Source organism: Aulonocara stuartgranti, assembly GCF_965226115.1.
Source record: "Aulonocara stuartgranti genome assembly, chromosome: 7".
Lineage (NCBI taxonomy): Eukaryota > Metazoa > Chordata > Actinopteri > Cichliformes > Cichlidae > Aulonocara > Aulonocara stuartgranti.
Window position 1 is genome coordinate 3865462 of NC_138945.1, and position 27633 is coordinate 3893094.

Genomic DNA, 27633 nt, shown 5'->3' on the forward strand with positions numbered 1-27633 from the left:
AGTTATGACCTGCAGTCTATCTTGGTCAGATATAAACCAAGTTTAGGTGGAGTTTATTTTCGTTACGCTGACTTTTTACAGTCAGTTACAATAACTCTTACTGCCTACTAGCTAGCATGACGGAGTTTCTACAGCTGGGTGGGTGCTATGATGTTATTGATGTTGAACTTTATTTTGTTCATAAGGTTAATTATTATGATGCCAACCATCCCGTAAAAAACAGAATCGTCTCGTACTCAGAGAAAATATTAGCGTTTCTTATTGAGCTGAAAAGGAACACAGTTTGTCTCGTAATTCAGCTACAATGAAAAAGACACAAAGGTGGAGTTATTCTGTGTGGGGGGCACAAAGAAATACTTTTCTTTCTTATTCTCATTTAAATTGTCTAGCTTTTAAAAAATAATTATCTGAATCTTACAACAAACAATTGATAGATTGATGCATATATACCATCAGAACAGTGAACATCACTGTCACAACAGTGTTTGTTTTCATTCAAAGGCTTTATGATTTTTCCTATAATGGTGGGCCGGTCTCTAGTCAAAATGCCTGGGCCGATTTTCTGTCCCAGTCCAGCCCTGTATGCAGCTCATCTGCAGTCTGGTGTTACCTACATCTTCCTATTCAGAAGGCAGAATTTCTGAGTTCTGAGTACAATCGAAAGCACCACGACTGCAGTTTTTGTGTTGGATGTAAAAGGCGCACATGACGCTGTGACGTAGGCTAGAATCATGGCGGCAGTCAATGACGGTCCAGGCGTGGGATTTCTCTCGTGGAAATGTGCACATTATTTTTTCCTTTCTATTGGTAGGTGGCACAGTGCACTTGTGGCAAGTAAGCAAGCTAGAAGACTGGCAAAGTTATGGAAGCAACACATTAACAAGAGAATTCTGAGTAAAACCAAACTTACTTTTCCTAGTAACTAGTTACTTTGAAAGTAACAAGTAACTTGAAGTAACTGAGTTACTTTTGATAGAAGTAACTAGTAATGTAACTAAGTTACTAATTTAAAGTAACTTACCCAACACTGCTCTTTAGACTACGATGACCTGGATGACTGAGAATCTTCACAGACATACTACCAAAGATACTTCTGTCAGTCAGATTATTCTGAAGAGGTCAATGATTCATTTGCCAGCAGCTGCAGAGTCTGGAGTTAAGATACTTTGCAAGTCCACTGGCAACGTTACCTGTAACATGAAAAACCAAACAGCCTTCCTGCACATGACTTCTTTGAGCTCTGTTTTCAGTCTCCACCACTCTCTGTGGGGAATATCTAAATGAGCTTTTTATCTGCAAAATACTCGTTTCATTCTAGTCTTTCCATTTCTGGCTGCCAAGAGAGTGTAAAGGGGCTTTTTATGCCTCTTACTCTGGAAACTAATAAGAGCAAAAATGAGGGTAAAATGGTGTCCAGACAGCTAATCAATGTGCTACTGCACTACTGCAGCATCAGAGCAGAGTCTGCAGTCGGTGGAAGGCTCAATAACTAGCAGCTCAATAACAAGCAATGACCACAAATAAAAGCTTTTACGGCTGCTCGGCTTTTCCAATAATACCAGAACACAAGAGGCTTGACGTGCCGCCTCGTATCTCTCATCTGTAGGCTGCAGACCAGCTGCCTGCGCGAAGAAGAGTTTTCATTATGAAAGTGACAAAAACAGTTTCAGATATTAAGTTGCTGTGAGGTGAAACGACTCCCACAGGTCCTGTAACGGGGAGGTTACCAAGTAATATACGGAGGGCGGAGGTGCCAGGTCTGACTGGATGTTGGAGTCTTGCTTCAATTTTTGTCAAAATCCAGTATTGACTGGGCTCATTTATCCAGAATAAATAAGGGAGGGTTCAGGACCACCTATCCAGCCCTAAATGTATCAAAAAGGAAAACTTTGATCTTATGAGTAGAGAGGGTGTGTGTCTCCTGAAAGCAAGCTGGGAGCTGGCCCCACAGGAGAGGTGTCTGCCTCCCATTCTACTTTGAAATGCCCCGTGCTGGCACGAATGGTAACGAGATCATTCACTCTGACAACAAAGCAGAAGTTGATCCAGTTTTCTTTTCCTCATTTTCGATGTTGTTGTTTCGATTGATTTCCTTTGTTTCTCGTGTCCATCTGTTCCCGTCAACTATAACGTGTTCCTCCTGTCCACCTTGTAGACACTCATTCATTACTGCTCATTAAAGGCCTTCAGCAGTGCCTCTCTCGGCGCCTTAGACTTTGTTTGAAATATCTTCACAATAACCCAGCATGTGAGCTTAAATCCATTCAGATCTGTGCACACTTACTGACTCTCATTTATGGTGACGGTAACATCTTCGAGTGTCCTTGTTGTTAGTTATAGAGCACTAAGAAGAATATTTTGCAGGTTGATAGTGTTTTTGTTCAAGTCTTATTCTCACTTTCCTTGTCCATTAGCTGTGTAATTGTTCTCATCCATCAAGCTTTTTCTTCTCTCACAGCACTTTTACCTTTGAAATGGATGGTGGTAATTAAAACACAGACCAAGAGTTTAAGACAGATGAAAGCAGCTTTTTAATTTTAGTTATCAGCTTTTACTTTCACTATAAAAATGACGACTCCTGGAAAAGTATTTAAAAAAAAACCCTATAGTTAAAGCACTGAAAGAATGAAGGGTAAAGCAATATGAAATGTCATGACTCACAAAACGTAATTTTTCAAAAGAAGAGTTTAAAAGTGTTTTCAGTGATGGCAGGGTTTGAAACTTTCATCTCTTCAGTCATGACAAAGGAATCCTTTCAGATCAGTTTGTACCAGTTTTAACCTCAAAGCAAAAAGGAACGAGTCATCCTGGAGACTCGTGCTGAGAGAGGAGGCAGATCTGATTAATAACTTTGGGTTAGAAATCTCTGGGCTTAATTAATAATATTTGAAATCAATTCTGCAGGGAACAAACAATCAGAGCAGTGTCGTCCAAAATGCGTTCATTGCCTCATGCTTTTAGATTAGCCGAAGGCCTTAGAGGGATGTTTTACTGATGCCAAAGAACAAGAAATTACCACAGACTACCTACAATTTAGCATGTGACATACACCATCTAAGGCTTTACCTGCTTTAGATGCTTTGGTTTGGTTCTACTGCGTGACAGAAATGAAAAAACATCAGCTTAAACCAGCTCAAAAGCAAACAAACACAAACTAAATTACAGTGCATTATATGACTACTGTACTTATATGTACTTACAGGGATGGCTACAGTGTCCAAGATCAGTGATTGGCTGTCAGGTTGGCACATTTTTAACTCACTCACACTTCTGTAGGCTTCATTCACTGAACACAGCCAATCCAGTGTGAGCATGATCATCTTGAATGTTATATTATATCCACCGAAGAGGGGCCTGAAAACTGAAGGCTCTGCCTCCCATTCTACTTTTAAATACTCTAGGAACAACAAGTAGGCCTGCAGAGCGAGAGCGAAGTGCTCTAATAGGGTGATATGGTACTACAAGGTCATTAAGATAAGATGGGGCCTGATTATTTAAGACCTTGTATGTGAGGCGCAGGATTTTAAATTCTGGATTTAACAGGAAGCCAAAACAGGAGAAATCTGCTCTCTCTTTCCTGTCAGGACTCTTGCTGCAGCATTTTGGATTAACTGAAGACTTTTCAGGGAGTTTTTAGGACTTCCTGATAATAATGAATTACAGTCGTCCAGCGTAGAAGTAATAAATAAATGAAATAATTTTTCAGCATCACTCTGAGACAGGATGCTTCTAATTTTAGCAATACTGCAAAAATTAAAGAAAGCAGTCTTACATATTTGTTTAATATACATGTTGAAAGATAAAGGATTCATCTAAACTATGAATCATGTAGAGCTACTCTAGAAAAGCACTAGATGAATCTGCTTTGAGTTACAGTTTGTACACACTAATTGAACCAATGTTATTCATGCGAAGGTTTCAGCAAGTGGTCAACTGGGTTTTAGTGAAGTCTTTAGACACATCAGCCCAGATTTAACTTGACACGGATTCTCAACAGAATATAAACTGTTCCCCGTTCAACATGCTCCTAAATGCTTGCTGTGTACTACAGTCTGATGCTCACAGTAATGAAGCTGCTACAGAGCATTACCCAGAGATGTGTCATTACCCAGCCTGCAGGGAGCACACACACCATCAGGCTCATCAGTGTTTACATCCCTTCATTGGCGTCAGGACACGACAGAGGTGAACCGAGGGTCGAATTGATTTCCTGTCCACCTCCCTTTCCTCCACAAACACAGCAAAATGTTCAGCGCCGCCTCTGCAGAGTCCATCTTACCCTGCGTCTGTCTTAATGCTGCGCGTGTCTCTGTGTGTTTTCTATTTTTAGCTGTCGGGCTGCAGATGTCCTTGGATTGGCTGGAAAAGCGGTTCTGGGCCATCGCCAAGCAGGTGACCGCAGGACTCACTTTCACACAAACACACATTGTCTGATTTCTTTCATTTTTGAGGTCATTTCATTGACCTGTGTTTATTGTCTAGAGGTTGACAGGAAGTTTAAGTGACTTTTCCCTTAAAAAGCGGGCTGAAGCTGACTACAGAAACACAAACCAGTTAAAGGTGTTGGTGGAGATTGTGTTTTAAGTGTACCTTAGAACATCACAGCCAGGCATTTGCTTCCTACCAAAACCTTTGAAATGTTTCTAATTCCTTATTTTGTAACCTTTGCTGTTTACATGTAGAGATTTTCTCTCATAATCTCTCAGTTAGGGGTCACCATATGAATTTGTCAGAATAATGTGACAGGCAGCAGCATCTGTTCAAATCAAGCACTTTAAGTTACGAGTTAATGTCAAACCAAATGCAGGGTCCGCTTAGAGAGACCATCCACCTTGCAGTGGTTCTTCCGAGCAGAAATAGAAACTGCAACAGTTCAAGATAGTGGATTTGATGTCTGTCAGACTGCAGGATGACAAATGCCACACCGGGGCTGAGGATTTCTTAATATCAGAGATGGAACTTTCAAAATAAGAGCATGGAGGACAGCAGAGCGTATTGGAGGAGTGAAAAAGACAAAGAAAAAAGACACTAAAATCAGTTGCTAAATATATTTGAGTCTCATGCCAGCCCACATCCTACCACACATTTAACTGGTATATCTGATATACTGTAGTTGGTATAGTTAGCTGCTTTATTTGTTGCACATGTACAACCGTCTTTGCAACCCACTTTTTCCTTTTGTGCAGTTTCTAAATAAAGGGTTAAGTGCTCTTTATATTTAACATAGCATTCTGACTTCGAATGGGCTTTGTATTTGACTTTTATTAATTAATTAAATATCTCTAAAAAAAAACCCAGTTGGCTTATGAAACTGGTATTTGTAAATGTGTGTATATGAGAACGATGAACTGGAGCAACAAACTGCAAAGACAAACACCTGCCAGTCAAGACTAAGGGCCAACTCAGCAGCTCAACTCAAGCTGACATTAACATTAGCTCAAAGGCTTTAATTGCCTTTTTTCTAAAGTGGATAAAACATGCGGATGTATTTTAATTTCTTTGTTTCTTTCTTATTTCCTGCCCTGATTTGGTGAAATGAAACATGCACTTCCTGTTACAGAACTCTTATTCACACCATCATTTTCAATGGATGGAGCAGCTGGGATTTCAAAGACCACGGCACTAGTTTTCTGTCAAATTCTGCTAAATTGACCCTGAACACAGAGACTTCCTCAACATGCACCTGGGGCCCGTTCTTCGTACGTCGCTCACTACATCCAAGATCAAATGACACATCCAAGATCAAACCATCGCGCTAACCGTGAGCTCGCTAATCCGGTTCTCCGAACACACCTTCCGTTGACGATTAGTACAGCTGGACGCAGTAATGTGACATCACTGGGTGTCGTAAAAGGGGCTACGCATCGATAGTAGAAACATTGATCGGCAACCCTCTGATTGGTCGGCGAAAATGTCGAAGGAGCGCGCTCGGCTCGGTATTTTTCGGCAGCAGAGCAAGAACTCCTGAGTGAGGGATTTCAGGAGTTTCAGAGTTTAATCAGAACGCAAGGGAACACTGCAAAGGCTGCAAAAGCAAGGAGAGAGGGCTGGCAGAAAGTTGCTGACAAATTAAACTCGTAAGTAATTTAATAATAATAATAATAATATATTGGATTTATATAGCGCTTTTCAAGGCACCCAAAGCGCTTTACAATGCCACTATTCAGTCACTCTCACATTCACACACTGGTGGAGGCAGCTACGGTTGTAGCCACAGCTGCCCTGGGGCAGACTGACAGAAGCGAGGCTGCCATATCGCGCCATCGGCCCCTCTGGCCAACACCAGTAGGCGGTAGGGTAGATTTATTATATTACACTATATTATCCAATATTATATTACATTATATTATATTGTTATATTATATCCTCTTTCACATTAGAGCCACGACAGGACCCACTAGAACATGGGAACAAGTAAAAGTGAAATATAAGAATATTCTACAGAATGGTAATATTTATCACTTATATTGCTTTTCGTCTCTTGGAAAGAGACCCTGGAATAATCTGTTTGTTTGTTTATAACAGCAACCAAGAAAAGGGCAGAGCAAAAAAAGACAGGTGGTGGTCCTGCACCCCCTCGTCAACAAGTTGGTTAAGTAAATAATATCCTCACGGGAAAATCGATATCTCTCAATGAGCACACTGTCGCGCTGAGCTAAAGGATCCTGTCTGTCCCGCAATATACGCTGAATTCTGAGGACTCTCCTTATCAATCTTGCACCTTCCGCAATGGGTTGCTCGCGTAAACGGACAGGACATGGCTGCGACAGACTTCCCAAATCCACCTTGGCTTTTATAGCCGTGGTCTCTCATCTTGATTACACGAAGTAATTTACAATTACTACTCTGAAATATGAATTACATCTGTAATAATCACATACATGTAATAGAATGTTAATAGTACATTTCCCTTTTTTAGGAAATGACCCGTATGTATCTGTGTGACATCAATAAAAGGATCAAGTGCTGCATTATCTTCAGTTACATTGATGTTATTTATTTATCGCTGTTGCTTTCGTATAAATGAAGCGGACATACCTGCGTGGCCGCGATCTAATCCTGTTTACATAAAGTAAACCTGCTCCCGAGCAGGTTTACGCTTACGGCTCTGTTGCTATGACAGCAAGTCCCGGATGAGCTTCGGGGAACCGAACGATCCAAGATCACGCGAAATCGTCAACAATCTAATCCAGCTAACTTACTTAGCGAGGTACGAAGAACAGGCCCCTGGTGGGAGTCTGGCATTGATCGGATATTGATGTTACAGCACTGATAACTTCATTGCAGAATAGAATTGAAGACTAACCGATTCACAGTTGTGTTACTTTTCTATGTCCTCTGATATAAAAACTAAGATCTGACTGAATATACAGTATCAGAGGACAAACAGAGGCTTGTTTTTAGCATCCTAATTCCCTGCTGAACTGTATTCTGGCTGTGACCTTGTACAAACTGTCTGCTGTTGCAGGTTTGATCTGAAACAGTGCAGACTTTTGAGAATATTTAAAGCCAGAGGTGCTAAAATGTAAATAAGCTATCAAGCCATCCAAGTTTTATATCTCCGCCCCCTGTGGGATCATAAACATCTTCGTGGTGGAGATGCAGCTTCGTCTGCAGTTGGGCCAGAGTCTTCCAGGTAGTTAACAAGCAGCACCAAATGTCACCAAGTTTCCAAGGACACAGAAGAGATTCTTGCTTGTGACTGTTCAGTTATAATCCTCCAGATTCAGAGGTCATTTTTTCAATTTTCCTTTTTGTTCATTAGAGAGCAAAAATCATTAAGTGTAGGCGATAATTCTCTCCGACCTTTCATTAGGATTAAACCAAAATGTGCATATAGAATAAAGTCAATAAGATCAGAAGCTAGTGGATTTCATTCTTAATAATACATCAGAAATGGATTGTGCTCTTTAGTTAGTCCTGTTGGGTCATTTAGTCTAAAGAGGTCCCATTTTTGCTCATTTCCTTCTCCATGTGTCTCTTCTTGGACTTATTAAGCTTTTGCACAGAAATATCAGAAAGTGGGTGATGTTGGTACTACAGCAGACCACCATCGTAAATGACGTCTGTTTATCCCAACACAAAACAGAGTGTTGATTTCTTTTCAAGAAAGACCCTTAAGTAAATTATAACAATGAGCTTTGGTTGTAATGAACTGTGGTGCAGATAATCCCTCAGATGGTTGAACCAAACAAGAGATGTAGGCCCAACTCCAGTCTGGCCCTCCAACCTCTCCCTGAGCTGTGAAAAGGACTGAACATTAAATGTTTCAAAGCAACCAGCATTGTGGAAATGGGCTGTAAAGCGCTCGCTCCAACACCAAGTCTGCTTCTTGCCAACCGCACTCTGAAGGTGCTGCAGCCTTTTCATGTAAAATATCGAGGTGTGATTAGATCAGGATTGTGACCGAAGTAAATAAAAGTGGCTTTCTCTTCAACTTGATTATTCATCTGGTTTCTGACTGTATTTATCCTGCAGCTTTGAGAAAATCCCCACAAAAAATTGACCTGTCAGCACCTGGCATGGTGAGGAATAGTGTCTCCAATCAGAGGAACAGGAGCTACAGGAGATAACAGGACCAAATCCCAGCCACACATTATCTAATAGTTAATGGTTTTGATCTTGATCGTCTCTGTAATAGATGTAAGAAGGTGCTAATTACAAAACCTTTTTCCCATCTGATAAAGAGAAGGAAAGATTGCTGCTGTATTTCTACCTAGTGACTCCAAGCAGAGGTATTTTTGTCATGGACTGGAACGACTGCAGAGCACAAGAAGAGCCCCTTATAATTTAGGAAACAGACTTTATTTTTTTCCCCCTGATGGTGAAGATCTAATAGAAGCAAACTGAGCTCTGCAGGTTTCCTTCCTGCTGTGTAATAAGCTGAAAATTGGCTACAAACTTTTGATCCTGTTGAAAAAGTTGTCCCCAGAAGGCCGGCTAGTATTACACTCTCTCCGCAGGTCTTTGACCTTGCAAACGTCCCCCCCTGCAGTTAAGTGAAGCAGAAGCAGAGCTGCAGATGTCCCGTGGAGGTTGATGGTGTAGATAATGTTATTAATAGGAGCTGACAGCTGTGACGGGCTGGATTAATGTATTTACAGGATAGCTTCAGTGCCGACACTAACTCATCCGACCGACTCAACACATTTACATTCTCTTGCAGCTGATTTACAGTTTCTGAGCTTCGTAACGTGTCATTCCCTTTCAGTAAAAACCTCTCAGCCTCGGTGGAGTTTAAAGTTTGGGGATTAGAGGTTCTCGTCTTCAAAACAGGATGTAAAAGTATGCCTTCTTGCATTTTTATAGCAGAAAACTGATCCTGGCGAGTGGAAACTGAAGCTGTTGGTGCTCTTAAACCAAATGATGGTGTGTGACCCAAAATAAAACCACATCTTATGCAAGTAGATGCTCTTTGTGACAGTTTAAGCAGATTAAAGGGATCATTTAAGGAAGCTCGATTCAAAAATCTGAATTTAAAAACTGCAGCAGCGTGAGGGTGAAAGCTGCTGTCATCCGTCCTCACCTGCATCGTATAAATTTTCTGTGTTTATCACAGAAACGGATTCACAGCCGAGCTTTAGTTTTCTGCAGGATGCCAACATAAATGTTGCTTATTATCTCTAATTTCTTATAATAATTACATTTTAATTTATGCATCACTCTTTTCACTGTCTGTTTCATCTTGCAGCCCAACGACACAGATGTAAGTAAACATTAATTATATTAATTATGTTGTTTTTACTGGTTTATTACTTTCCATAAAAAGAAGCATTCAGACTAAATTCTCTAAAATCTCCACACTTTCCTTTTCCTTCCCTTCCTCCAGTGTTCAGACATTGAAGGTGTGTGTCCTCTCAGCTGTGACAGTGCTGTAAGTGCACAGCAGTTGTTTCTTGTTTGTTGCTCATCACTAAAAATCATCCTCTGTGTTAGAAGATCCTAAAGAGACCCGTTTCTTTCTGCTTCTTCCTGTTCAGGATCTGAGCTGTTACCTGGTCGACAACAACGGCTTTGTCATGCTGTCCAAAGAGAGGAGAGAGGTAAGATCCACCACTCTTTACCACTATGCTTGTGGGGCAGTTCGTTTTAAAGGGACACTTCACCTCTGAATCAAATCTCTGTATTCTTCCTCTGGCCCTTTGGACTATTTATCCATCTGGATCATTTTGTTCAGGAGCCATCAGTCTGCTTTGTGATGCTCAAAGTCCACCAAAGAAATACACAGACTAAAACGTCAGCAGCAGAAACTATGATCCAAATAAAATAAACCTTCTTGTGAGGAATTTCATGGCGCGAACTTTTCTCTGATTGCTCTGTCAACCAAACTTTACGTCCTTTCACAAAGTCACATCCACACTTCAGTTTACTTCAGCAGAAAAAGATGGAAAATATCAAATGACCGCATCAGTTCCCTGTTTTCTAAATGACTGTTACACATTGTTTGGATATATAAAAATTGTTGGTGGGTATTTTGAAGTCAGAATTTTGTGTGCTTAAAATTTAAATATACCCAGCAACTGTATCTGTGCCCTTGCCTACAGTTTTAGATCTGCACTGCAGAGTCATTTTGGCCTGCGATGATATCGAGCAGTGACTTTATAATAGCAGGGATGCGTTGACAAACATCTGAGGATGCACTGTCACTCTCTCCTATAGACTGTGTGCTTTCACAATGACGTTTGGAGCACGAGTACTCTCTCTCTCAGTAATAGTGCCTACCTGCTTCTCAACACGTAGCATTAGACAAATCATCCGGGTTAACAGACAGTTAAAGGGAGGGTGAAAGACAGGACGCTGGGGGCAGCTAAATGCTGCATTGCCCGAGAAGCTTGAGTTGTGTACGATATTCAGTATAGTATAGTGTTGGTTTGTTTGTTTTTTAACCTCCTAAGACCCAAGCTCTCTCATGGCATGCATTTTTAATTTTTCTTTGCTATTTGGGCTGATTGGGACCTAAAAAATGTAAAAACAAAGAATTACAAGATTTGTTTTTTGTCTTTGAGAAAAATGTGATGTCCACATATGTGGACACAAGGTCCTAGGAGGTAAAATACCACCAAATCACAACATTTGCTCCAAGGCACTTTATACTTTTAGGTAAAGACCCTACAGTAATACAGAGAAAACCCCAATAATGCCCCCCCTGTGAGCAAGTGCTTGGCAACAGTGGGAAGGAAAAACTCCTTTTTAACAGGAAGGAAACTCCAGCAGACAGCTTGGAGGTTTGGGGAGGAAGATGAGTATGTGAAAAAAGTCAAAAAGTATCTTTACACCGAATTTATAGAGGCTGTAAATATGTAGTGTGTTTGGTATAAGAGTATTTGAAATAATCCCCAAGGACATTTTTTGAAACAGATTTTTGTTTGTTTGTTTGTTTGTTTGTTCTAAACCTTGTTTCCTATCTTGTTTTTCTAATGTTGACTTTAAATCCTGATGTTGTGTATGAAGGGAAAATGTGAAAAAAAAAACAAGGCTCTGGCTCTTCAAGGGGTTTCTTGCTGTTAAATGGGAGTTTTTCCTTCCCACTGTCACCAAGTGCTTGCTAATATTGAGTCGTTTGATTGTTGAAGTTTCTCTCTATTTTTGTAGTGTCTTTATTTTACATTACAAAGCACCTTGAGGTGACCATTATTATAGATTTGGAGTTATATAAATAAAATTGAATTGAACTGACCAAGAAAAACTGGGTTTTGAATCCTCTGTTTAACCTGCTTGGAGTCAAGAAGTTGTGTTTATTTTTGATTTTTAAATTTTTAAAATGCGATCATTGTCGTGGATGTGTTGTCCGTCTGTCAGACCTGCAGTCAGAGTCAGGAGGTGATTTCTCAGCCTGACGCAGCTCTCTGGACCATTTAATGTGCTCATAATCAACATCTGGATGCCTCACAGGATTTGAGGACAGTTTGGGTCTTAATCTGTGTGCGTGTGTGATGCATTAACAGTAAACATCACAGCTGCTGCGCCTGCCTCCTTCGTCTGACCTGTGAAGCAGGATAGATCTGACTTCGCCAGGCTGAGATCACACTTGTGTTTACGTGTGGGTTTAAGTCCATCTCATCTCTTCTCAGAGAAAAGCCCTGCAAGTAGAATTTTCTTGCAAACAAGGAAAACTTACTTACTTCCCTGAAGCATGCTCACTGTGTTTTCTGTCCTACGTCATTAAAACTCAAACCTCCACTTCCATCAAGGCCAGTGTTAAAGTAAGTGGGAAAAACTCTTGGATCAGCCCTTTATGGTTGCACCATGAGTGCGCACTTGCATCATCACAAACTTTCAGAAGAGGAACAGTAAGACAATCACACATATTTACAGTACTGATGAAAAACATCAGAGGAAAAGGGAGGGTTGGAAATTGTACTTCATGTTTCTCAAATGAGAATGACTGCAATCTTTGCCTTGAGTGATTGTGCTGCAGATATTTCAGCTCCAGTTGTGTTTTAAGGACAACACTGTAATTAAACACAAAGGATTTATTTTTTAATGTTGACAGTTTAGTTTTAAAAGGAAGTTTTGCCACTCGACAGGCCTATGGGCAGTCATTTTAATATCTCTGTCTAAATCAGTGGGGATTCTTAACTTATGTATGGAATTGCTTTTCAAATCTGATATTTTTTAAACTGCATCAAGACTTCTGAGTTAGTCCTAAAATACGTTTTAAAAGTTGTTTGTTGTTTTTCCACAAGCCACACGACTTGGCGGCATCATGGCGTCATTAATGGTACAACCCAGAGTGCTAATGCAATCAGCATCTCTACTAATCCCACAAGAAAACATAACTGTCGCTCTGCTAATTCACACAAAGAATGCAGCAAATTAAGAAATGCAAAAAGAGTAGATTAGTCTGCAACCACACAGCTGAAAGTCTCATGAACCTCTGCAGTGTTACTGCATCAGCACAGCTGCCTTTTTTAGCTTTTTCAAAATTACTCCACAGATTGATGGCAGAGCCAGACAGCAGACATTTATTATATTTTTTATATAGTTTTTTGTTGTGTTTCAGTTTTAAAATCTGTAGCAGTATTTTTTCCATTAATATTTATTTATATAACAGAACCAAAACATTAGAACTGTTACATAATGATGTGATGTGGTAATTTGCAGACCTCATGTTGGTGCAACTTCATTACAGCTTGGAAGATCAGGTGGTTGCTCGTTGATTGCAATGAATTTTTGTTGTTGTTATAAACTGATTGCAAGTAGTTGCAATGCCCAGAAGTTGAATGTGCAGCAGCCTCAACCTCTGGGTGATCACTTTTAATCAATTTCCTGAGGTCAAATGACCCAAGATGTGAGTGGGCGTTACTGTTAAGCCACTCCTCATTTCTTTATATTTTGCTGGGAAAATGGGAACTAGGAATTAGGTTTATTGCTCCCTGAAATGGTGACCAGTTTGGGCAGCATGGTTGGTAGCCCTGTTACCTCACAGAAGGTCCTGGGTGCAAATCCATCACCTGGCTGAAGCCTTTCTGTTTGGAGTTTGCATGTTCTCCACATGTCTGTGTTGGTTCTCTCTAGGTACTCCTGCTTCCTCCTCGCAGAATTATTGCTTAAGACCATTTCAAAAATGTACCAAGAAGTCTGGCTCCTTGGAAGCAAAATATAAAGAAATGAGGGGCAAGACTTTTGCACAGTACTTTATTGCTATGTGAAAGTGAAGTTTTAAAACTTGTTTAGAAAGAACAAGGAGCTGAGCCTCACTCCTGAAAAACAACCCCACATCATAATCTCCTCTCCATGAAAATGTACACTTGGCACAGTGCAGTCAGATGAGTTTCGTTCTCCTAGCAACCACCAAACCCAGACTAGTCCATCGGATTGCCAAATGGAGAAGCATGACTCTTCACTCCAGAGAACACTGTTTTACATCACTGCATCCAACACTTTGCATTGCACTTGGTGATGTATGGCTTGGATGCAGCTGCTCAGCCATGGAAAGGTATTCCATAAAGCTCTATTCTTAAACTAATCTCATGAGGTTTGGAGGGTTGTAGTGACTGGCTCTGCAGAAAGTTGGCGACCGCTGAGCACTATACACTTCAGCACCACTTTGTTATAATACCACTAGAAGTTGACTGTGAAATATTTAGCATCAAGGAAATTTCCCAGCTGAACTCCATCTTATCACGGTACCACCCTGGAATTCAATGACAGCAACCAGTTCTTTCATGAATGTTTGTAAAAGAAGTCTGCCTAGGTACTTGATTTTAAAAACCTGTGGCCATGGAAGATATTGGAACACCTGAATTTAATTATTTGGAGTGAGTCAATACTTTTGGCAATATAGTGCGTGTTACCATAAGGTGATGTCATCCAGTAAAGAAATGTGAGGACTGCGAGTTTGCTGTCCATCTGACAGCTGCTCGTTAACTCTGGATTAACCCAGCCTGTTAAGAGCCACATTACTGAGGATTAATCCTGAACCTACCAAACTTCCATACATGCACAAACTCAACATATACACACTCTGGTACAGAGCGGCCATGTTCCAATCCCACATCTGCTGCTTCGCTTAAAGTATTTCAGCTTTTTAACTTGCCTCCAGTACAGCTGTACATGGGAAAACAACATAAATTTGGTTTAGTCAGCATTGCGTAGATATGTCCGTGTAGGTCAGGGGTGGGCAACTCCAGGCCTCGAGGGCCGGTGTCCTGCAGGTTTTAGATGTGTCCTTGAGCCAACACAGCTGATTTAAATGGCTAAATTACCTCCTCAACATGTCTTGAAGTTCTCCAGAGGCCTGGTAATGAACCAATCATTTCATTCAGGTGTGTTGACCCAGGGTGAGATCTAAAACCTGCAGGACACCGGCCCTCGAGGCCTGGACTTCGACACCCCTGGAAAGGCTTGAAAAAAGAAGGCGACTGGATGTCTTTAGGTTTGGAAAGATGTTACATTTCTCATTTAAAAGGCTTCAGAAGTCCAGACACCTACTTTTTTCAAGCTCTTAAGATTACCATTAAGAACCCATTTTAAATTTCAAAATAATACCCTCAGCTGCTGAAAGGCAACTTGTAGCTCCTCAGCATTTCATTCAGAGAAGAGCCAACTAAGCAGCGTATGGTGTCATCAGCATAAAGGTGCTCTTTTTATCTGTAGGCATATTATTTCCTATTTCCTATTTTATTAATGAAAAAAAATTAAATGGGGCCTAAAATTAAGCCTTGGGTCACTCTATTTAAAATCTTCAGGAAACTTGATTTAAACACATCTGTACAAAAGCCAAAGTGAGTTACTTTATCTTAAATTATCAAAATTAATTTCTTCAAACTGGCCATGAACAATCTGTAGGCAAGGGATGAGAGTTTTAGGGCTGCTTTTAATGTTTCATGTTTCAGCAGTCTGTAGTTGTGTAGCAGTTGCATTGCATTTCTATTCACCATGTATGAACACATATCTGATTTCATAAATGGTGTCCGGGGGACAGGAAATGGGAAGTCTTGACCCAGATACCTGTGACTGACGTAGCCACCGTGAGATCACGATTGGTCAGTGAAGTCTCTTAATGAAGCAGGATGTCTACAAATAGAGCCTGTAATCTCACAGACGTAAGTCTTCTTGCAGCCAGAGTAGTCGGCCACTGCTGGTCATTAGAAAGAATGCAGATTTAATGCCTTTTCCACCTTGGCTGCACTTTTCAGACCTGAAAGGTGTGTCACTCCCTTATAATGTCTTTATAAAGCCTGTACAAAGAATAAAGGTGGTATCTCGGTCATGCTGCAGGAGATCTTTGAAAGCAAAATGGAGATGCAGAGCGAGTGTGAGGGTGGAAGCATGTGCCTTGTTGTTTAATTCTAAACCTCTAAAAATGGTTATATCACACAGCCTGTGATGTTTGGATTCAGATAGGACAGTGATGGAGAAATTGTCTTGTTATGTTTATTAAAGTGTGCTGTTAGGCTAATTATTACATCATTCTATTTGTGTTTAATGCCCTCTGTATATGTATATGTGTGTATTTGTATTATACTGTTCTACATTCCTGTCCAGGAAGTGCAGATGGAAGCTGACTACAAGCTAAACATGAGGTTAATGTTTTTGTGGATTGTCCCTCACAAAAAGAACGGAACTAAAACACATAGTGAACAAGTGCCCATGGAGGTGAGAAGCTTTTAGGTTGAGCTGTTGCAAATGCAATGCCACTGGATGTTTTTGTTCAACTGGTGCAATATCTGATGAGTAGCAGTGAGATATTTGCTGTTAAATGAAAACTAGACGTTCTAGTAGAGCTGTGTTCAAGTATGATTAAAAGGAGAAACATCAGCTACATGCAGCAGCAAAATATTCTGTAACCCTAAAGCCAGAATCAGCTCATTCTTCACTATTTGCATGCCTCCTGCATTCCCAGTGGTCTTACTAAGCAGATATTATGATGAAGCACTTCCTCGATGTTTTGCTGAGCTCTGGGATTTGCAGGAAGTTTGCGGAAACGCCCCGAATCCACCCCGATGCCGAAGCCGCTGTGCAGGGCATGGTAAATATTTAATCAGCAGAGAAATTAAGTCAGTGCTGACTATAAGAAATGGGTCAGCAAGAGAAGGTGTAGTGAGCAGGGTGACAAAGCAAAACAGAAGGCTTGTTTTGGGTGGTGCTGGCCATGTGTGGAGGAAACGTCCGAGTGATGATCAATGATCCTGTCTGAGAACCTGCTGTGAGAGTACAGTGTTCAACCTCGGGGCTGAAAGCAGGTTAGACTGAAAAGTACAACTATAAGGTGTGATAATGTGATGAAATGAACACGTCTTGGAGTCTGTAGCCTGCTAGCGAACCTGTAAGGGGAAACATAATTACTGGAAACTACTTACAACTAAAAAAGTAGAAACTGACTGAATGAAACTGTTGGACTGTACATACTTTGGACATTTTAGAACAATAGTCTCTCAGAATTAAACTTTATGACACCAAAACAGCCCAAATACCTCAGAAGACCTCAAAGGTCCTGGGATATTAGTCACGCACGATCTGATATCCTCGTGTCGGTGTTGTACCCACATCATCATAATAAATGTTCCAGGTTCAACATTGCAAGTGACCAATCACATTGTTGTGATGTCATACTTTTGCGACCGGAAAAAAACGCCTTAAAAAATCTACATAAATTGCGAGAAACCGCCTCTGTCCACCGATCCAGCAATTTGAATTCTTTGCATTTCAGGATACTGTTCTTTAATAAACGTTAAGCATTATACATATCGTCCTTACAACATTGGAATTTCATAAATGAATGAATCGCTTGGCTTGCAAAAGTATGACGTCACAACAATGTGATTGGTCACTTGCAATGTTGAACCTGGAACAACATTTATTATGATGATGTGGGAACAACACCAACACAAGGATATCAGATCATCCTATTAGGTCACCAAGACATGACATATGAGATATTGGATACTAGGCTTGTTTTTACAGCCCATCTCAAGATGGATTGCATTGAATAACGAATTAGGTTAAGGAATTTGGAGGCCAAGTCATACACCTGTTGTTACATTTCGGCAGGTTTCCTAACTGCTTCCTGTGTTTTCCTCTCTTGGACCATGTTTGGAAGCTTCGCATATATCCGTACATTTTCTTCCAAATATCTGAGGCTAAGCATACATTTGAGATTATACTGTGATTATACTGTAACTATGAACTAAACTGTTTTTATGTGTTGATTTTTAATGCCACAGAGTTGGACAGTCTAACATGGGAGTCTGTGGGGACTGACTCAGTTTATGTTCCAGCCTCTAGTGGACATTAGAGGAACTGCAATTTTGACACTTTTCACAGTGGGTTCATTTTTTCGTCATGTAGGTTGTTCCTTAGTTTTCACACACACACACACACACACACACACACACACACACACACACACACACACACACACACACACACACACACAGATATATATATATATATATTTGAAAGCATTCAGGGTTCACACTTAGGATCCAAGCATGCTGTTGTTCTTCTAATAAACCTTACACCATGCCGGCTTTTAACTTATTGTGAACGCCTTACTTGTAACTCACAGATTTGCAGGTTCTCCAGAAAAATTTTGTCTGAAAAACATTTAATTTTTCTTTAAATCAAAGTTTCTGCTTTTTTGTTTAGACAATGATTTCATGAATCCTGATCTTTACTGGTGGATATTTTCTCAGCCTGTTAAATATAATGAGCCAGTTTTGGTTGAAGCCCTTCAGAGGCAGCATGGAAACCTGAACCTGCCTGGTTGCCTTTGCTGCTGCGCGCCCGCCGAGCTCCTGGCACTCGTTGTGCTTTTGTTTAGTTCAGTGTGTTTACACTCTGCTGCAACTGCTGCTGCCAGGAAAACAGAGGGTCAACTTTGGTGTGTAAGCAGCATCCAACTGCCAACACTCAGCAACCTGTGAATCCTCCGAGGCTGCTGGGAGAATCCGTCCAGACAGAGATGAAGTGTGGGCAGAGAGCAGCTTGTAAACGTGAACAGAGCCGCTGAGACAAAATGCTCTGAATAATTCAGAGACTCTGGTCCTGCTGCTGCTGCTGAGCGCCGGAAAGAGCCGACACACTGCAGACTCTCAGGCTGAACGCAGCAGTGACTTTAAATGTGTCTGAAACATTCCTTATCTTCATGTAAACCTGCTGACTGATCATGTTCTATTTACATGCTATCTTAGAATAGATGAGACTGCCAAGAGAGTAATGTTTTCCACAAACTCAGGAAAGTTGAGTGTAGGAAATTTAATTTGAGGCTACTTTTTAAGGATGTGCATGCACTTAGATTACCAGCTAAATGGCTACTGGTTGACATTTATGTAGAGTCATTTGGCCTGAGCACATGACCAAGAATTTCATTTTATGGCAACAGCGCCCTCTGGTGACTATAGTAATAATAACAGGAGTAACAGAGGAGGGAAGGGTGGATGGATGGGTCAGCATGATAACTTTACCGTTTAACACCCAAGTAAGTTATTGTGTAATTTTGGCTGCAAGATTACAAAATAATTCTCATTTTTAGGAACCATTTTTATTTTCTCTCCAGCCCACAGTGGTCTGGGAGTTATGGTACTATGAACTGGGCATGGCAAAATCTAAGAGGAGCTGATTTTTCTACCTGTGTTCAAACAGCAGTACCCAGTGAATGTTTTGTGCTACTGGGATACAAAAAAGATAAAAAATAAACATAACGTTTCATTTCTATTCTTACCAGAATAGTTAGAATTTTGTCTCCAGCAAAAACTGTCATGGAGTTAAAGTCATTTAAAAGGTGCTTGTCAAGAGACTGTTGTTCCCTCATTTCTTCTTTCAAACCAATGTAGCTGTTTGAGATTCACGATCACTTATTATTATGAAACAGCAGCTTGCACATAGACATGGTAGTGTTGTTTCACCAAATGAAACTAACACAAAAAATCCAAAATAAAATAATCAAAACTGAATCTCAACATTAAAACAAAGTGTGAAAGATGATTCAGTGGTCTCACGGCCTGAGGAAAGAAACTGTTCTGAAGTTTTGCGATAAAGCAGAAACTGTATTTCTTGACCAATGATGAGCAGGCTCTGGCTGCTGTGGGTTTTACCTTTTAGTGTCCTTTGGGTCCTGCAGAGATGCCTCACAGGTATCACTGGTGCTCAGCAGACGGGTGACACTTTTATTACCATCCAGTTTTAGTCCATGAACTCCCCATTCCAGTTTGCTGTTAGTTTTACAGCTCTGTAAAAGTACTCCACACTGTAAATGATCCTTAATTTTCATGTTGCTGAATTCTAATAACAAAAGCCTGCTGGCTTCATGTTGTTTTTCACAGATTGGTCGCTTCTTTGGCGAGGTAGACGGGTCCATCATGGCTTCGTTGCTCAAGATGGGAATGTTTAAAAAGTATGACTAACTCAAGACACATTTTCCACTCATGTTTCTTTTTATTGTAAAATATGTTGGTAACTATGAAGAATAGAACACGCTTTTTTCCTGTCACAATTCAAATTGAGTTTTCTTTTTTCCAGAGTGTCGTTGTTCGACTACCAGGCAATGTGCAAGACCGGCCACCATCACGCCAGCAGCGCGCGACCTCTGCTCAGCGTGAGTCTCATTACTATTTAGCTACTGATGACAACAGAGGCTTGTCTCTTATACTATTGATATTATCTGTTGTAAATTTCTTATATACCAACACATGGTTAACATCAGAAGATTAAAGAAATCTTCTGATGGTTTTTAAGATCTTATTCTACCAAAAGTTCTCATTTCTTGTTTTACCTTTTGCAGCCATTCTACGTCATCATGGCTTTGATGAGATGGTTCTTCTCCAACGCGCTGATGTAAGTGCTAAAGAGCAACATCACATTATCACAATGTCCTACGCTGACGGGATTGTGCAACCAAATGTAAATCAATGCTTAGAATCAAATAAAGGATTATTTTGAACTTTTGATTCAATTCAATTCAATTCAATTTTATTTATATAGCGCCAAATCACAACAAAAGTCGCCTCAAGGCGCTTCATAGATACAGAGAAAAACCCAACAATCATATGACCCCCTATGAGCAAGCACTTTGGCGACAGTGGGAAGGAAAAACTCCCTTTTAACAGGAAGAAACCTCCGGCAGAACCAGGCTCAGGGAGGGGCGGCCATCTGCTGCGACCGGTTGGGGTGAGAGAAGGAAGACAGGATAAAGACATGCTGTGGAAGAGAGACAGAGATTAATAACAGATATGATTCAATGCAGAGAGGTCTATTAATACATAGTGAGTGAGAAAGGTGACTGGAAAGGAAAAACTCAATGCATCATGGGAATCCCCCGGCAGCCTACATCTATTGCAGCATAACTAAGGGAGGATTCAGGGTCACCTGGTCCAGCCCTAACTATATGCTTTAGAAAAAAGGAAAGTTTTAAGCCTAATCTTAAAAGTAGAGATAGTGTCTGTTTCCCGAATCCAAACTGGAAGCTGGTTCCACAGAAGAGGGGCCTGAAAACTGAAGGCTCCCCCTCCCATTCTGATCATGCAAAGCTGCTCTGGTAGAGTACAAGAATAAAAGAAGGAGCTGGAAATGGACAGATTAGGCACACGAATCTGTGGGGTCACTCAATCTGTGACAGACAAAAAAATATATATTATCGTATATTTTGTACTGTATACAGTTTCCAACTTCATTGTAGTGTTGTAAAGGTATAACATAGGATGAAATCTACATCTCTCAGTCACTATTAATGTGCTTCTGTTCTTATTATATTAGAAACGTCTTCATAATGATGTTAACAGCAAACACACTGTAAGTCCAGGGAGACTTCTGTCCGCTTCATGTCTTCAGGGTGTGGATAATGAGCCAGTGTGCGTGGTTCACATTTTTAATATGCATAAATCATTTTAACTGCAAACTGAACCTCCACCACTGAGAGATTTTTAAAGCTTAAAAATAAATCAAATAGTGGTACTTAAAGACTGCTGGACTCAAACTTTTAAATCACCGAACCAAAAGACTTTTACTGACTGAAACCTGCAGAGTTAAATTTTGCTTTGTGCCTCAGTTGTTTCACAGTTTACCTCACAGCACTTACTGCTGCTGGATGTCAGGTGCTTTTTTGTCTTTAACAAGGTGTTTTTGTGTCTCTGTCAGGTTCCTGCTGGACTTTAACCTCTGTGGTCTCTGGCACTCTGATTATTTTGTGGATGGTAAGCTCAGACTGACCTGACTGGTCAAGTTCTCTGACAGTGCACTTAATCACCATCAAATCTGGGAAGTCTTTGTATCTCGGGAAGTTAAATCTTATGAGGAGCGCTGGTTTGGGATTGCCTCTTTTTTCGAGGCAGCCTCAAGAGGTCATTAGTGGAGCTGCACGTTTTAGCAAATTGGTTTCATTTTCAGTCCCACAGGTCGATGCTTGCTCAGGACATTACAGTAGAGATCAGTCTGATTACAGTGGATCTAACACGGCACAACCCTGTGAAGGGGAACAACAACCACTCTCAATGTATCCCTACAACCAGTACTGGTAACTGGGGATCACAGCACCATGAGCTCCACCTCTGACTGCTGCCTGATCCTGAAAGTAACAGCAGACCATGGGAGCCAAAGGAAGGCAGGGCCATTTGGGTTAGGCCGGATACAGTCTGCTTGGTTAGAACAGGCCCCTTGTTTTTCTCTTCATAGGGAATCGCATCCTGACCTCCTGCTCAATCGATAGTTTGGACCTTACTGGTGCCAAACTGCCTCAGACAGCATAGCTCATGGGGTTACTTGAGCAGAAAAAATCCTTTACCCACCCCGCCACCATAACGGCAAATCATCCTCTCATGTAGGACCATGACCTGACAAAAAGAGTAATCCATGTGATGGGTGTCTGGGCTCCACCTTAGAGATGGGGTAAAGAGCTCTGTCTCCTCCCAATTAACCTGAGTCCATTCAGGTGGTTCAGCATCTGACCAGGATTTTCCTGGATGCCTCGTGGCTGATGAAGCGTGTCCAGCTAAGTGGAGGAACTATGTCTCTCAGCTGGCTCAGCAGCACCTCAGCATTTACCCCAAAGAGCTACAGGAGGTGGCTGGATACATTTTCTGTTATTTATACAGAGTTATGTGCCTAACTTTATCATTGCACCTCATATTAGTGGAGGAATATTTGTAGGTGGCAGCATGCTGTAGCTGTCTGGAAAAATATGTAGAGCAATTCAAGAGGTTTTCGTGCTCCTCTCAGGATGAACTCAGTGTCTTTGGTGATCCTTTCCATCGTTATCACATTAGTGAGCACAGGTGTCAGTGTCGTGTCTCCAGAGGCTGAAACTTTACAGAACAAAATTATGAAAGAAAAGGATTAGAAAAGTTTTGTTTTCATTTGGTCTCATTAATAAATTACTCATCTTCATCATCATCTCTCCATCACCATCCTCACCTTCATCACCTCCGTGTGCCGTCTGTGTCGTCACTGTGATCCATCTTCATCTGTTCAGCCAAAGCTGGCTATCACACATGTGAGTACAGCACATCTGTGGGCATCTTGTGCTCATCAAAAAGTGGGACTAGCCATCTCAGGTGTAGCGATGCTGTGTAACGTGTGTACGTGTGTGTGTGGTGTCCACAGCTCATAAGCAGAAGAAGTTGGACGCGCTGCAACCCTGCGACACAGCTTACCCAGGCTTCATGTACGACCCGTCTGTCAGAGAGGCCAACAGCCTCAACAAGTGTGGACGCTGCCAGAAGTATGACACACACACACACACACACACTTTAAAAATCAAAACAAGCTTCATTCATAGTTTGTTAATCTGGTCTTAAATCGAGGAAGTTTCAACTTAAGCATAATTGAATGATTGGCAGTGACTGACTGCGGCCTTCTTTGCGTTTCAGGATGTTTGTGGTGCAGCAGATTCCTGACAGTAACCTGGTTCTGGTCGTGACTCAGGCCTACTGTGACTGCTCCCGTCAGTATGGAGCCATTCTGCTGGAGCCCAAAGAGATCAAATATATCCTTCACATTCTCAGCAGCAAAATGCTGCCCCCTGCTGGATGCTTACAGTCACAAATACTGCAGGGAGGGCAAGACTGCATTCAGCCTGGAAAATCACATTTGTGCTGTAATCTCCTTATTTTCCCTCAGATCAGTGATGCAGTTCACTGGCACTCCACAGCCAATGATGAGAACATTAATAGATTATCTGAGCAGTCTCACAACATCTGTTTGCTCTTAGCTGAGGCTTTGAAACTTCAGATTTACGTCATGCTTTGTTTCTACAAAATTTCGTCCCCATTATATATTTATTTCACAGCGAGCTTCCAGTTTTCCTTAATATCTGTGAACATAACGCCACAGTGAAGTGCAACAGGATGAGATCCCAGAAGGTGCGACGGCGCCCTCAGTCATGCCACGCCTACCACCCAAAGGTCAGTGCTGAGCCCCACTGCTGACTGTGAACGCAAAAGAACTGCAAGACTATTTAACAAACACAAACGTGGTGATTTTAAAGGCAAATAAAGAATCTCACACAGAAAACTAGCAACAACACATAAGCTGTGTGTGTCTGTGTGTGAAATAAAGGGGAAGCAGGTCTCAGGGTCAATCGGGTACTGATGCACCTCTGTCCTGCAGCACATCCAACAAATCCTTGAGTCAGCTGAAAAGCAGAACATCACCTCTTTTGTTAAGAGTGATTTTTTTTAAGGGATTCAAATTCTTCACTTTAAACGTTCCACTAATCATTTAACAGTCGTTGTTGCAGCTTGTGTATAATCTCTAACATCAGTCCCGTCACACTTGATGGCTGTTTAAAGCAGATGTATTGGGCACAAATCCAGCTCCTTATTTTTATTCTTGGACTCCCCTAGAAGAGGTTTGCATGATGGGTCATAGCTTGTAATAATCTACTGCTTACACTGGACTGTGGTGCATCATTTATCAGGATGTCAGGATGATCTCCAAAGGAACACTCAGACTGTGGGTTAAATATCTCAGACTCTGCATCAGTTGGTTCAGAACTAAAGAAGCCAAACCAAAAATATGTTGCCTTATTTTCTAGCACTCAAGTCTGAAGTAAGCTGTTTTTAGCTCCTCCTCCCTTTAACCCAGCTGTCGTTTGATTGGCTGCCCCATGTAAATAGAAAGTTTGAGTGCATCTAAGAAAAGCAAAAAAAGAGAGAAAAAGAGAAAAACTGTGATACTGTAGGTCTACTCGCTTTAAGTATGCACAGGTTAGCATATGATGTATGCTAAAATGAGTCCAGAGTATGGACAGAAAAATCAACTTCACTGACCGTTCATACATCAAGTCATCTGCTGTTCATTCTGTAAAGCTAACTAAAGATTGTGTGGTGAAACAGGTGAACGCTGATGTACTCAGAGAAACTGCTATGAAAGGACTGAGCATCACATTTGTTTCGTCCTACAGGAGAACGCTAAGGACTGCGGCGGGGCGGCAGCCATCTCCCTGTCGCTCTCTCTCTTCTCTGCCTCTCTGCTCATCTCATTGGTCGCTGAGTTCTAAACCAAAATGAACCCACTAATCAAGATGAACATGACAGTGAGGTGGAGACTTAAACATCCAGCAGGTAGCCAAAGGACTTTTTTTTTTTTTTTTAAACTTGAATAAGAGACAAACTTGGACGGAGAAACTGTCTCAGCTGCTGATCGGCCTCACTTTGCAGCACAAATAAAGGGCTACACAAGGTTTTCTTTAAAACCTGTAATAGACTAAACGGACTCTGGATCAGCTTTGCAGTGGCTCTGCAGCTGGAGGAGAAATGATAAGGGGGGGACCCCCTCCTGGACAGTGCAGCCTGTGCGTGGAGACGCGTTGCCATTACACCCGAACAAGAATGTAGCACCTTTGTAGCTTTTTGATAGAGAACTGATGTGTAAACGTAGAGTTTTACAGCCTCGATTTACCAAAACTCTCAAATTCGGACAAAAAAAAAAAAGCAGAACTTTAAACACTCAAAGACTTTCTCAGCAGCTTTAAGGGTCAAAGGTTAACAGAAGATGCCGCACGCCATATGCAAGGAAACGCTGTGACTCACTGAGGAGCGCGGCGCCAGCCTGTTAAAGATGAAGATGGAGAGAAAGTGACGTCTCGCTGATTTTGTTGGCTGAGACAGAAGCGGTGTCGCGGCTTTAGGTGGATATGAAGCTACAGCATTCAGGGATTAGTTTTTATAGATAAAGATGTACTGGGACTGTTCGGAATGTCAACACAATAAAAAAAAACATTTTTCACTTTACACAGCAGCATGTTTGTGGTTTTTTCACATTTACAAAGAAAACTAAAGCGCCTTGAGGCGACTGTTGTTGTGATTTGGCTCTATAAATAAAATTGTATTCTCAGAGTCACCGTCATTGTATATTTTCTGTCATTAACTGGAAATTCCAACCTTGATCTTCTTCCCAAAACTGGTGTGACACTGATTTGCTGATTAAAACAACACTGGTGAAATGCAGACCTTATTTTCTTACAGAGCTCATGGGCTCTTACCTCTGCACCGCTGATCAGCTGCTATGTGAAGCAGGTGTAAATGCACAACAGCGCTGCAAGAGATCATGTTACGCTCATGTTAGCTTCTCTTCATTGGTTCCCTGTTAAATTCTGAATTTCACATCCTTCTCCTCAAATACAAAGTCCTGACTGATCAGACTCACATCTTAAAGACCTCAGAGCGCCTCATTATCAGGACAGAGCGCGTCGCTCTCACGCTGCAGGCTTACATTACACTACACTCTTCGAGTTTTTAAAAGTAGGATGGGAGGCAGAGCCTTCAGCTGTCCCACTTTTAAGATCAGGCTCGTCTGTGACAGAGTAGTTAGGGCTGGATCAGGTGACCCTGAATCATCCCTTAGCTACGCACCTCCACTGGCTCCCAGTGAAAGCCCGTATGTCCTATAAAATCCTCCTCACATGCCAATCCCTTCGTGCTTTTGCTCCCCAGGACTCATCAGACATTCTTCTCCCCACGCTGGACTCTACCTTCCTCAGTACAAATGCTCACTCTCCATCAAGCACTCCAGACAGCGGCCCTTTGGGAGCAGGGCTTTCACTCTGAAACATGCGCCCCTCTGAGATCTGTGATCCTCCATCTCAAAAAGCAGCTGAAATGTCACATGCTCACTGAAGCCTTTTTTCTGTGTCTAAAGAAACCTCGGGTACTTTGAAGGGTGCTCTATAAATCCAAGTTATGATTCTTGTTACTACTCTACAACATTATTATTGGTTATTATTGCAATAGGCTCAGTAGTTCTTATCTACTCCCCATGTGTTTATATATAAGGCTGCCTTTCCGTATGCCCGACACCAGCGGGTTCTTCCTCGCTGGAGCTGTACGAGTTCCCCCTCTAACATTGTAGGGGCTCCATCTTCCAATATAAAGCTTATTAATAACCTGAAAATCCATCTTAAAAATGAAAAATCAGTTTACACAAATCAGGACATGAAGTATCTATCTCCTGTGCTGGGAGACTTCCAGGAGGCGCTCGTCTCATTTGGATGCTAACAGGCTTCAAAGTATTCGTTAGCGAGATAAGCTTAATTAGTTTCAGTCCCTTCAGGGATGCTGCCGATGAAAATTTAAAACATAAAATAAGACGAGCCTTTAACTCTGAGGGGAACGGCTCGCGTTGGGGCTGAAATGCGACGCCTGCAGCCATCACTGACGGTCTGTGTTTCAGTATTTTAGGGGGATTTTTACTTTAAATCAGTATAACTTACACGAAATGTTCCATTTTTTATTTTCTGTTAACATCACACAAAAATCAATATGATCAAAACGTTTGTACAAAAAGAAATCCGAAGTGACGGATGCTGCTGAGGTGTTTCGGTCCGACGACTCTTCGTGTCAGTATGAAGAGTAACTGCTGTCCACAAAAAGAAAAGTTTAAAAACGATCCAGTGTTTTTAGTCTGGACACAGAAAATAATCCTCATTATCAGCAAGGCATCGGTCAGGAAGGGGTCTCCCCTTTAGAAGAATAAATAAAGGAAGAGTCAGTCTGTATGCACTGTTTAAATGCGCATCGTGTACATTCTAGACTCCTGTTTGAGTCTTAAAGGCATTCTGGAGCAAATTCCTGCCCAGATGTTGGAAAGAAGGAACCTCTGGACAAATTCTACAAGCAGAGGCTGACCAGAGACTGGTGGATCTGAGGAGGAGGTATCTGAGGTGCTCCCAACATTGCCCGTTTGCCCACTTCCTTA

General features: G+C 41.4%; 1 protein-coding gene across 1 annotated transcript in view; it reads left to right on the top strand.

Annotated features, from left to right (window-relative positions):
* Positions 1-25670, top strand: part of LOC309711573 (voltage-dependent calcium channel subunit alpha-2/delta-4-like) — an 82624-nt gene extending 56954 nt beyond the window's left edge. Inside the window, exons 28-40 of the mRNA XM_082541988.1 lie at positions 4331-4392; positions 9692-9706; positions 9830-9874; positions 9981-10043; positions 19770-19840; positions 19966-20041; positions 20228-20280; positions 21580-21635; positions 22910-22930; positions 23041-23158; positions 23307-23422; positions 23737-23840; positions 24842-25670. Of these exons, the coding sequence (XP_082398114.1) occupies positions 4331-4392; positions 9692-9706; positions 9830-9874; positions 9981-10043; positions 19770-19840; positions 19966-20041; positions 20228-20280; positions 21580-21635; positions 22910-22930; positions 23041-23158; positions 23307-23422; positions 23737-23840; positions 24842-24937 (896 nt within the window). The 3' untranslated portion in view covers positions 24938-25670. The remainder of the gene's footprint in view (positions 1-4330; positions 4393-9691; positions 9707-9829; positions 9875-9980; positions 10044-19769; positions 19841-19965; positions 20042-20227; positions 20281-21579; positions 21636-22909; positions 22931-23040; positions 23159-23306; positions 23423-23736; positions 23841-24841) is intronic.
* The last annotated feature ends 1963 nt before the right edge of the window (positions 25671-27633 follow it).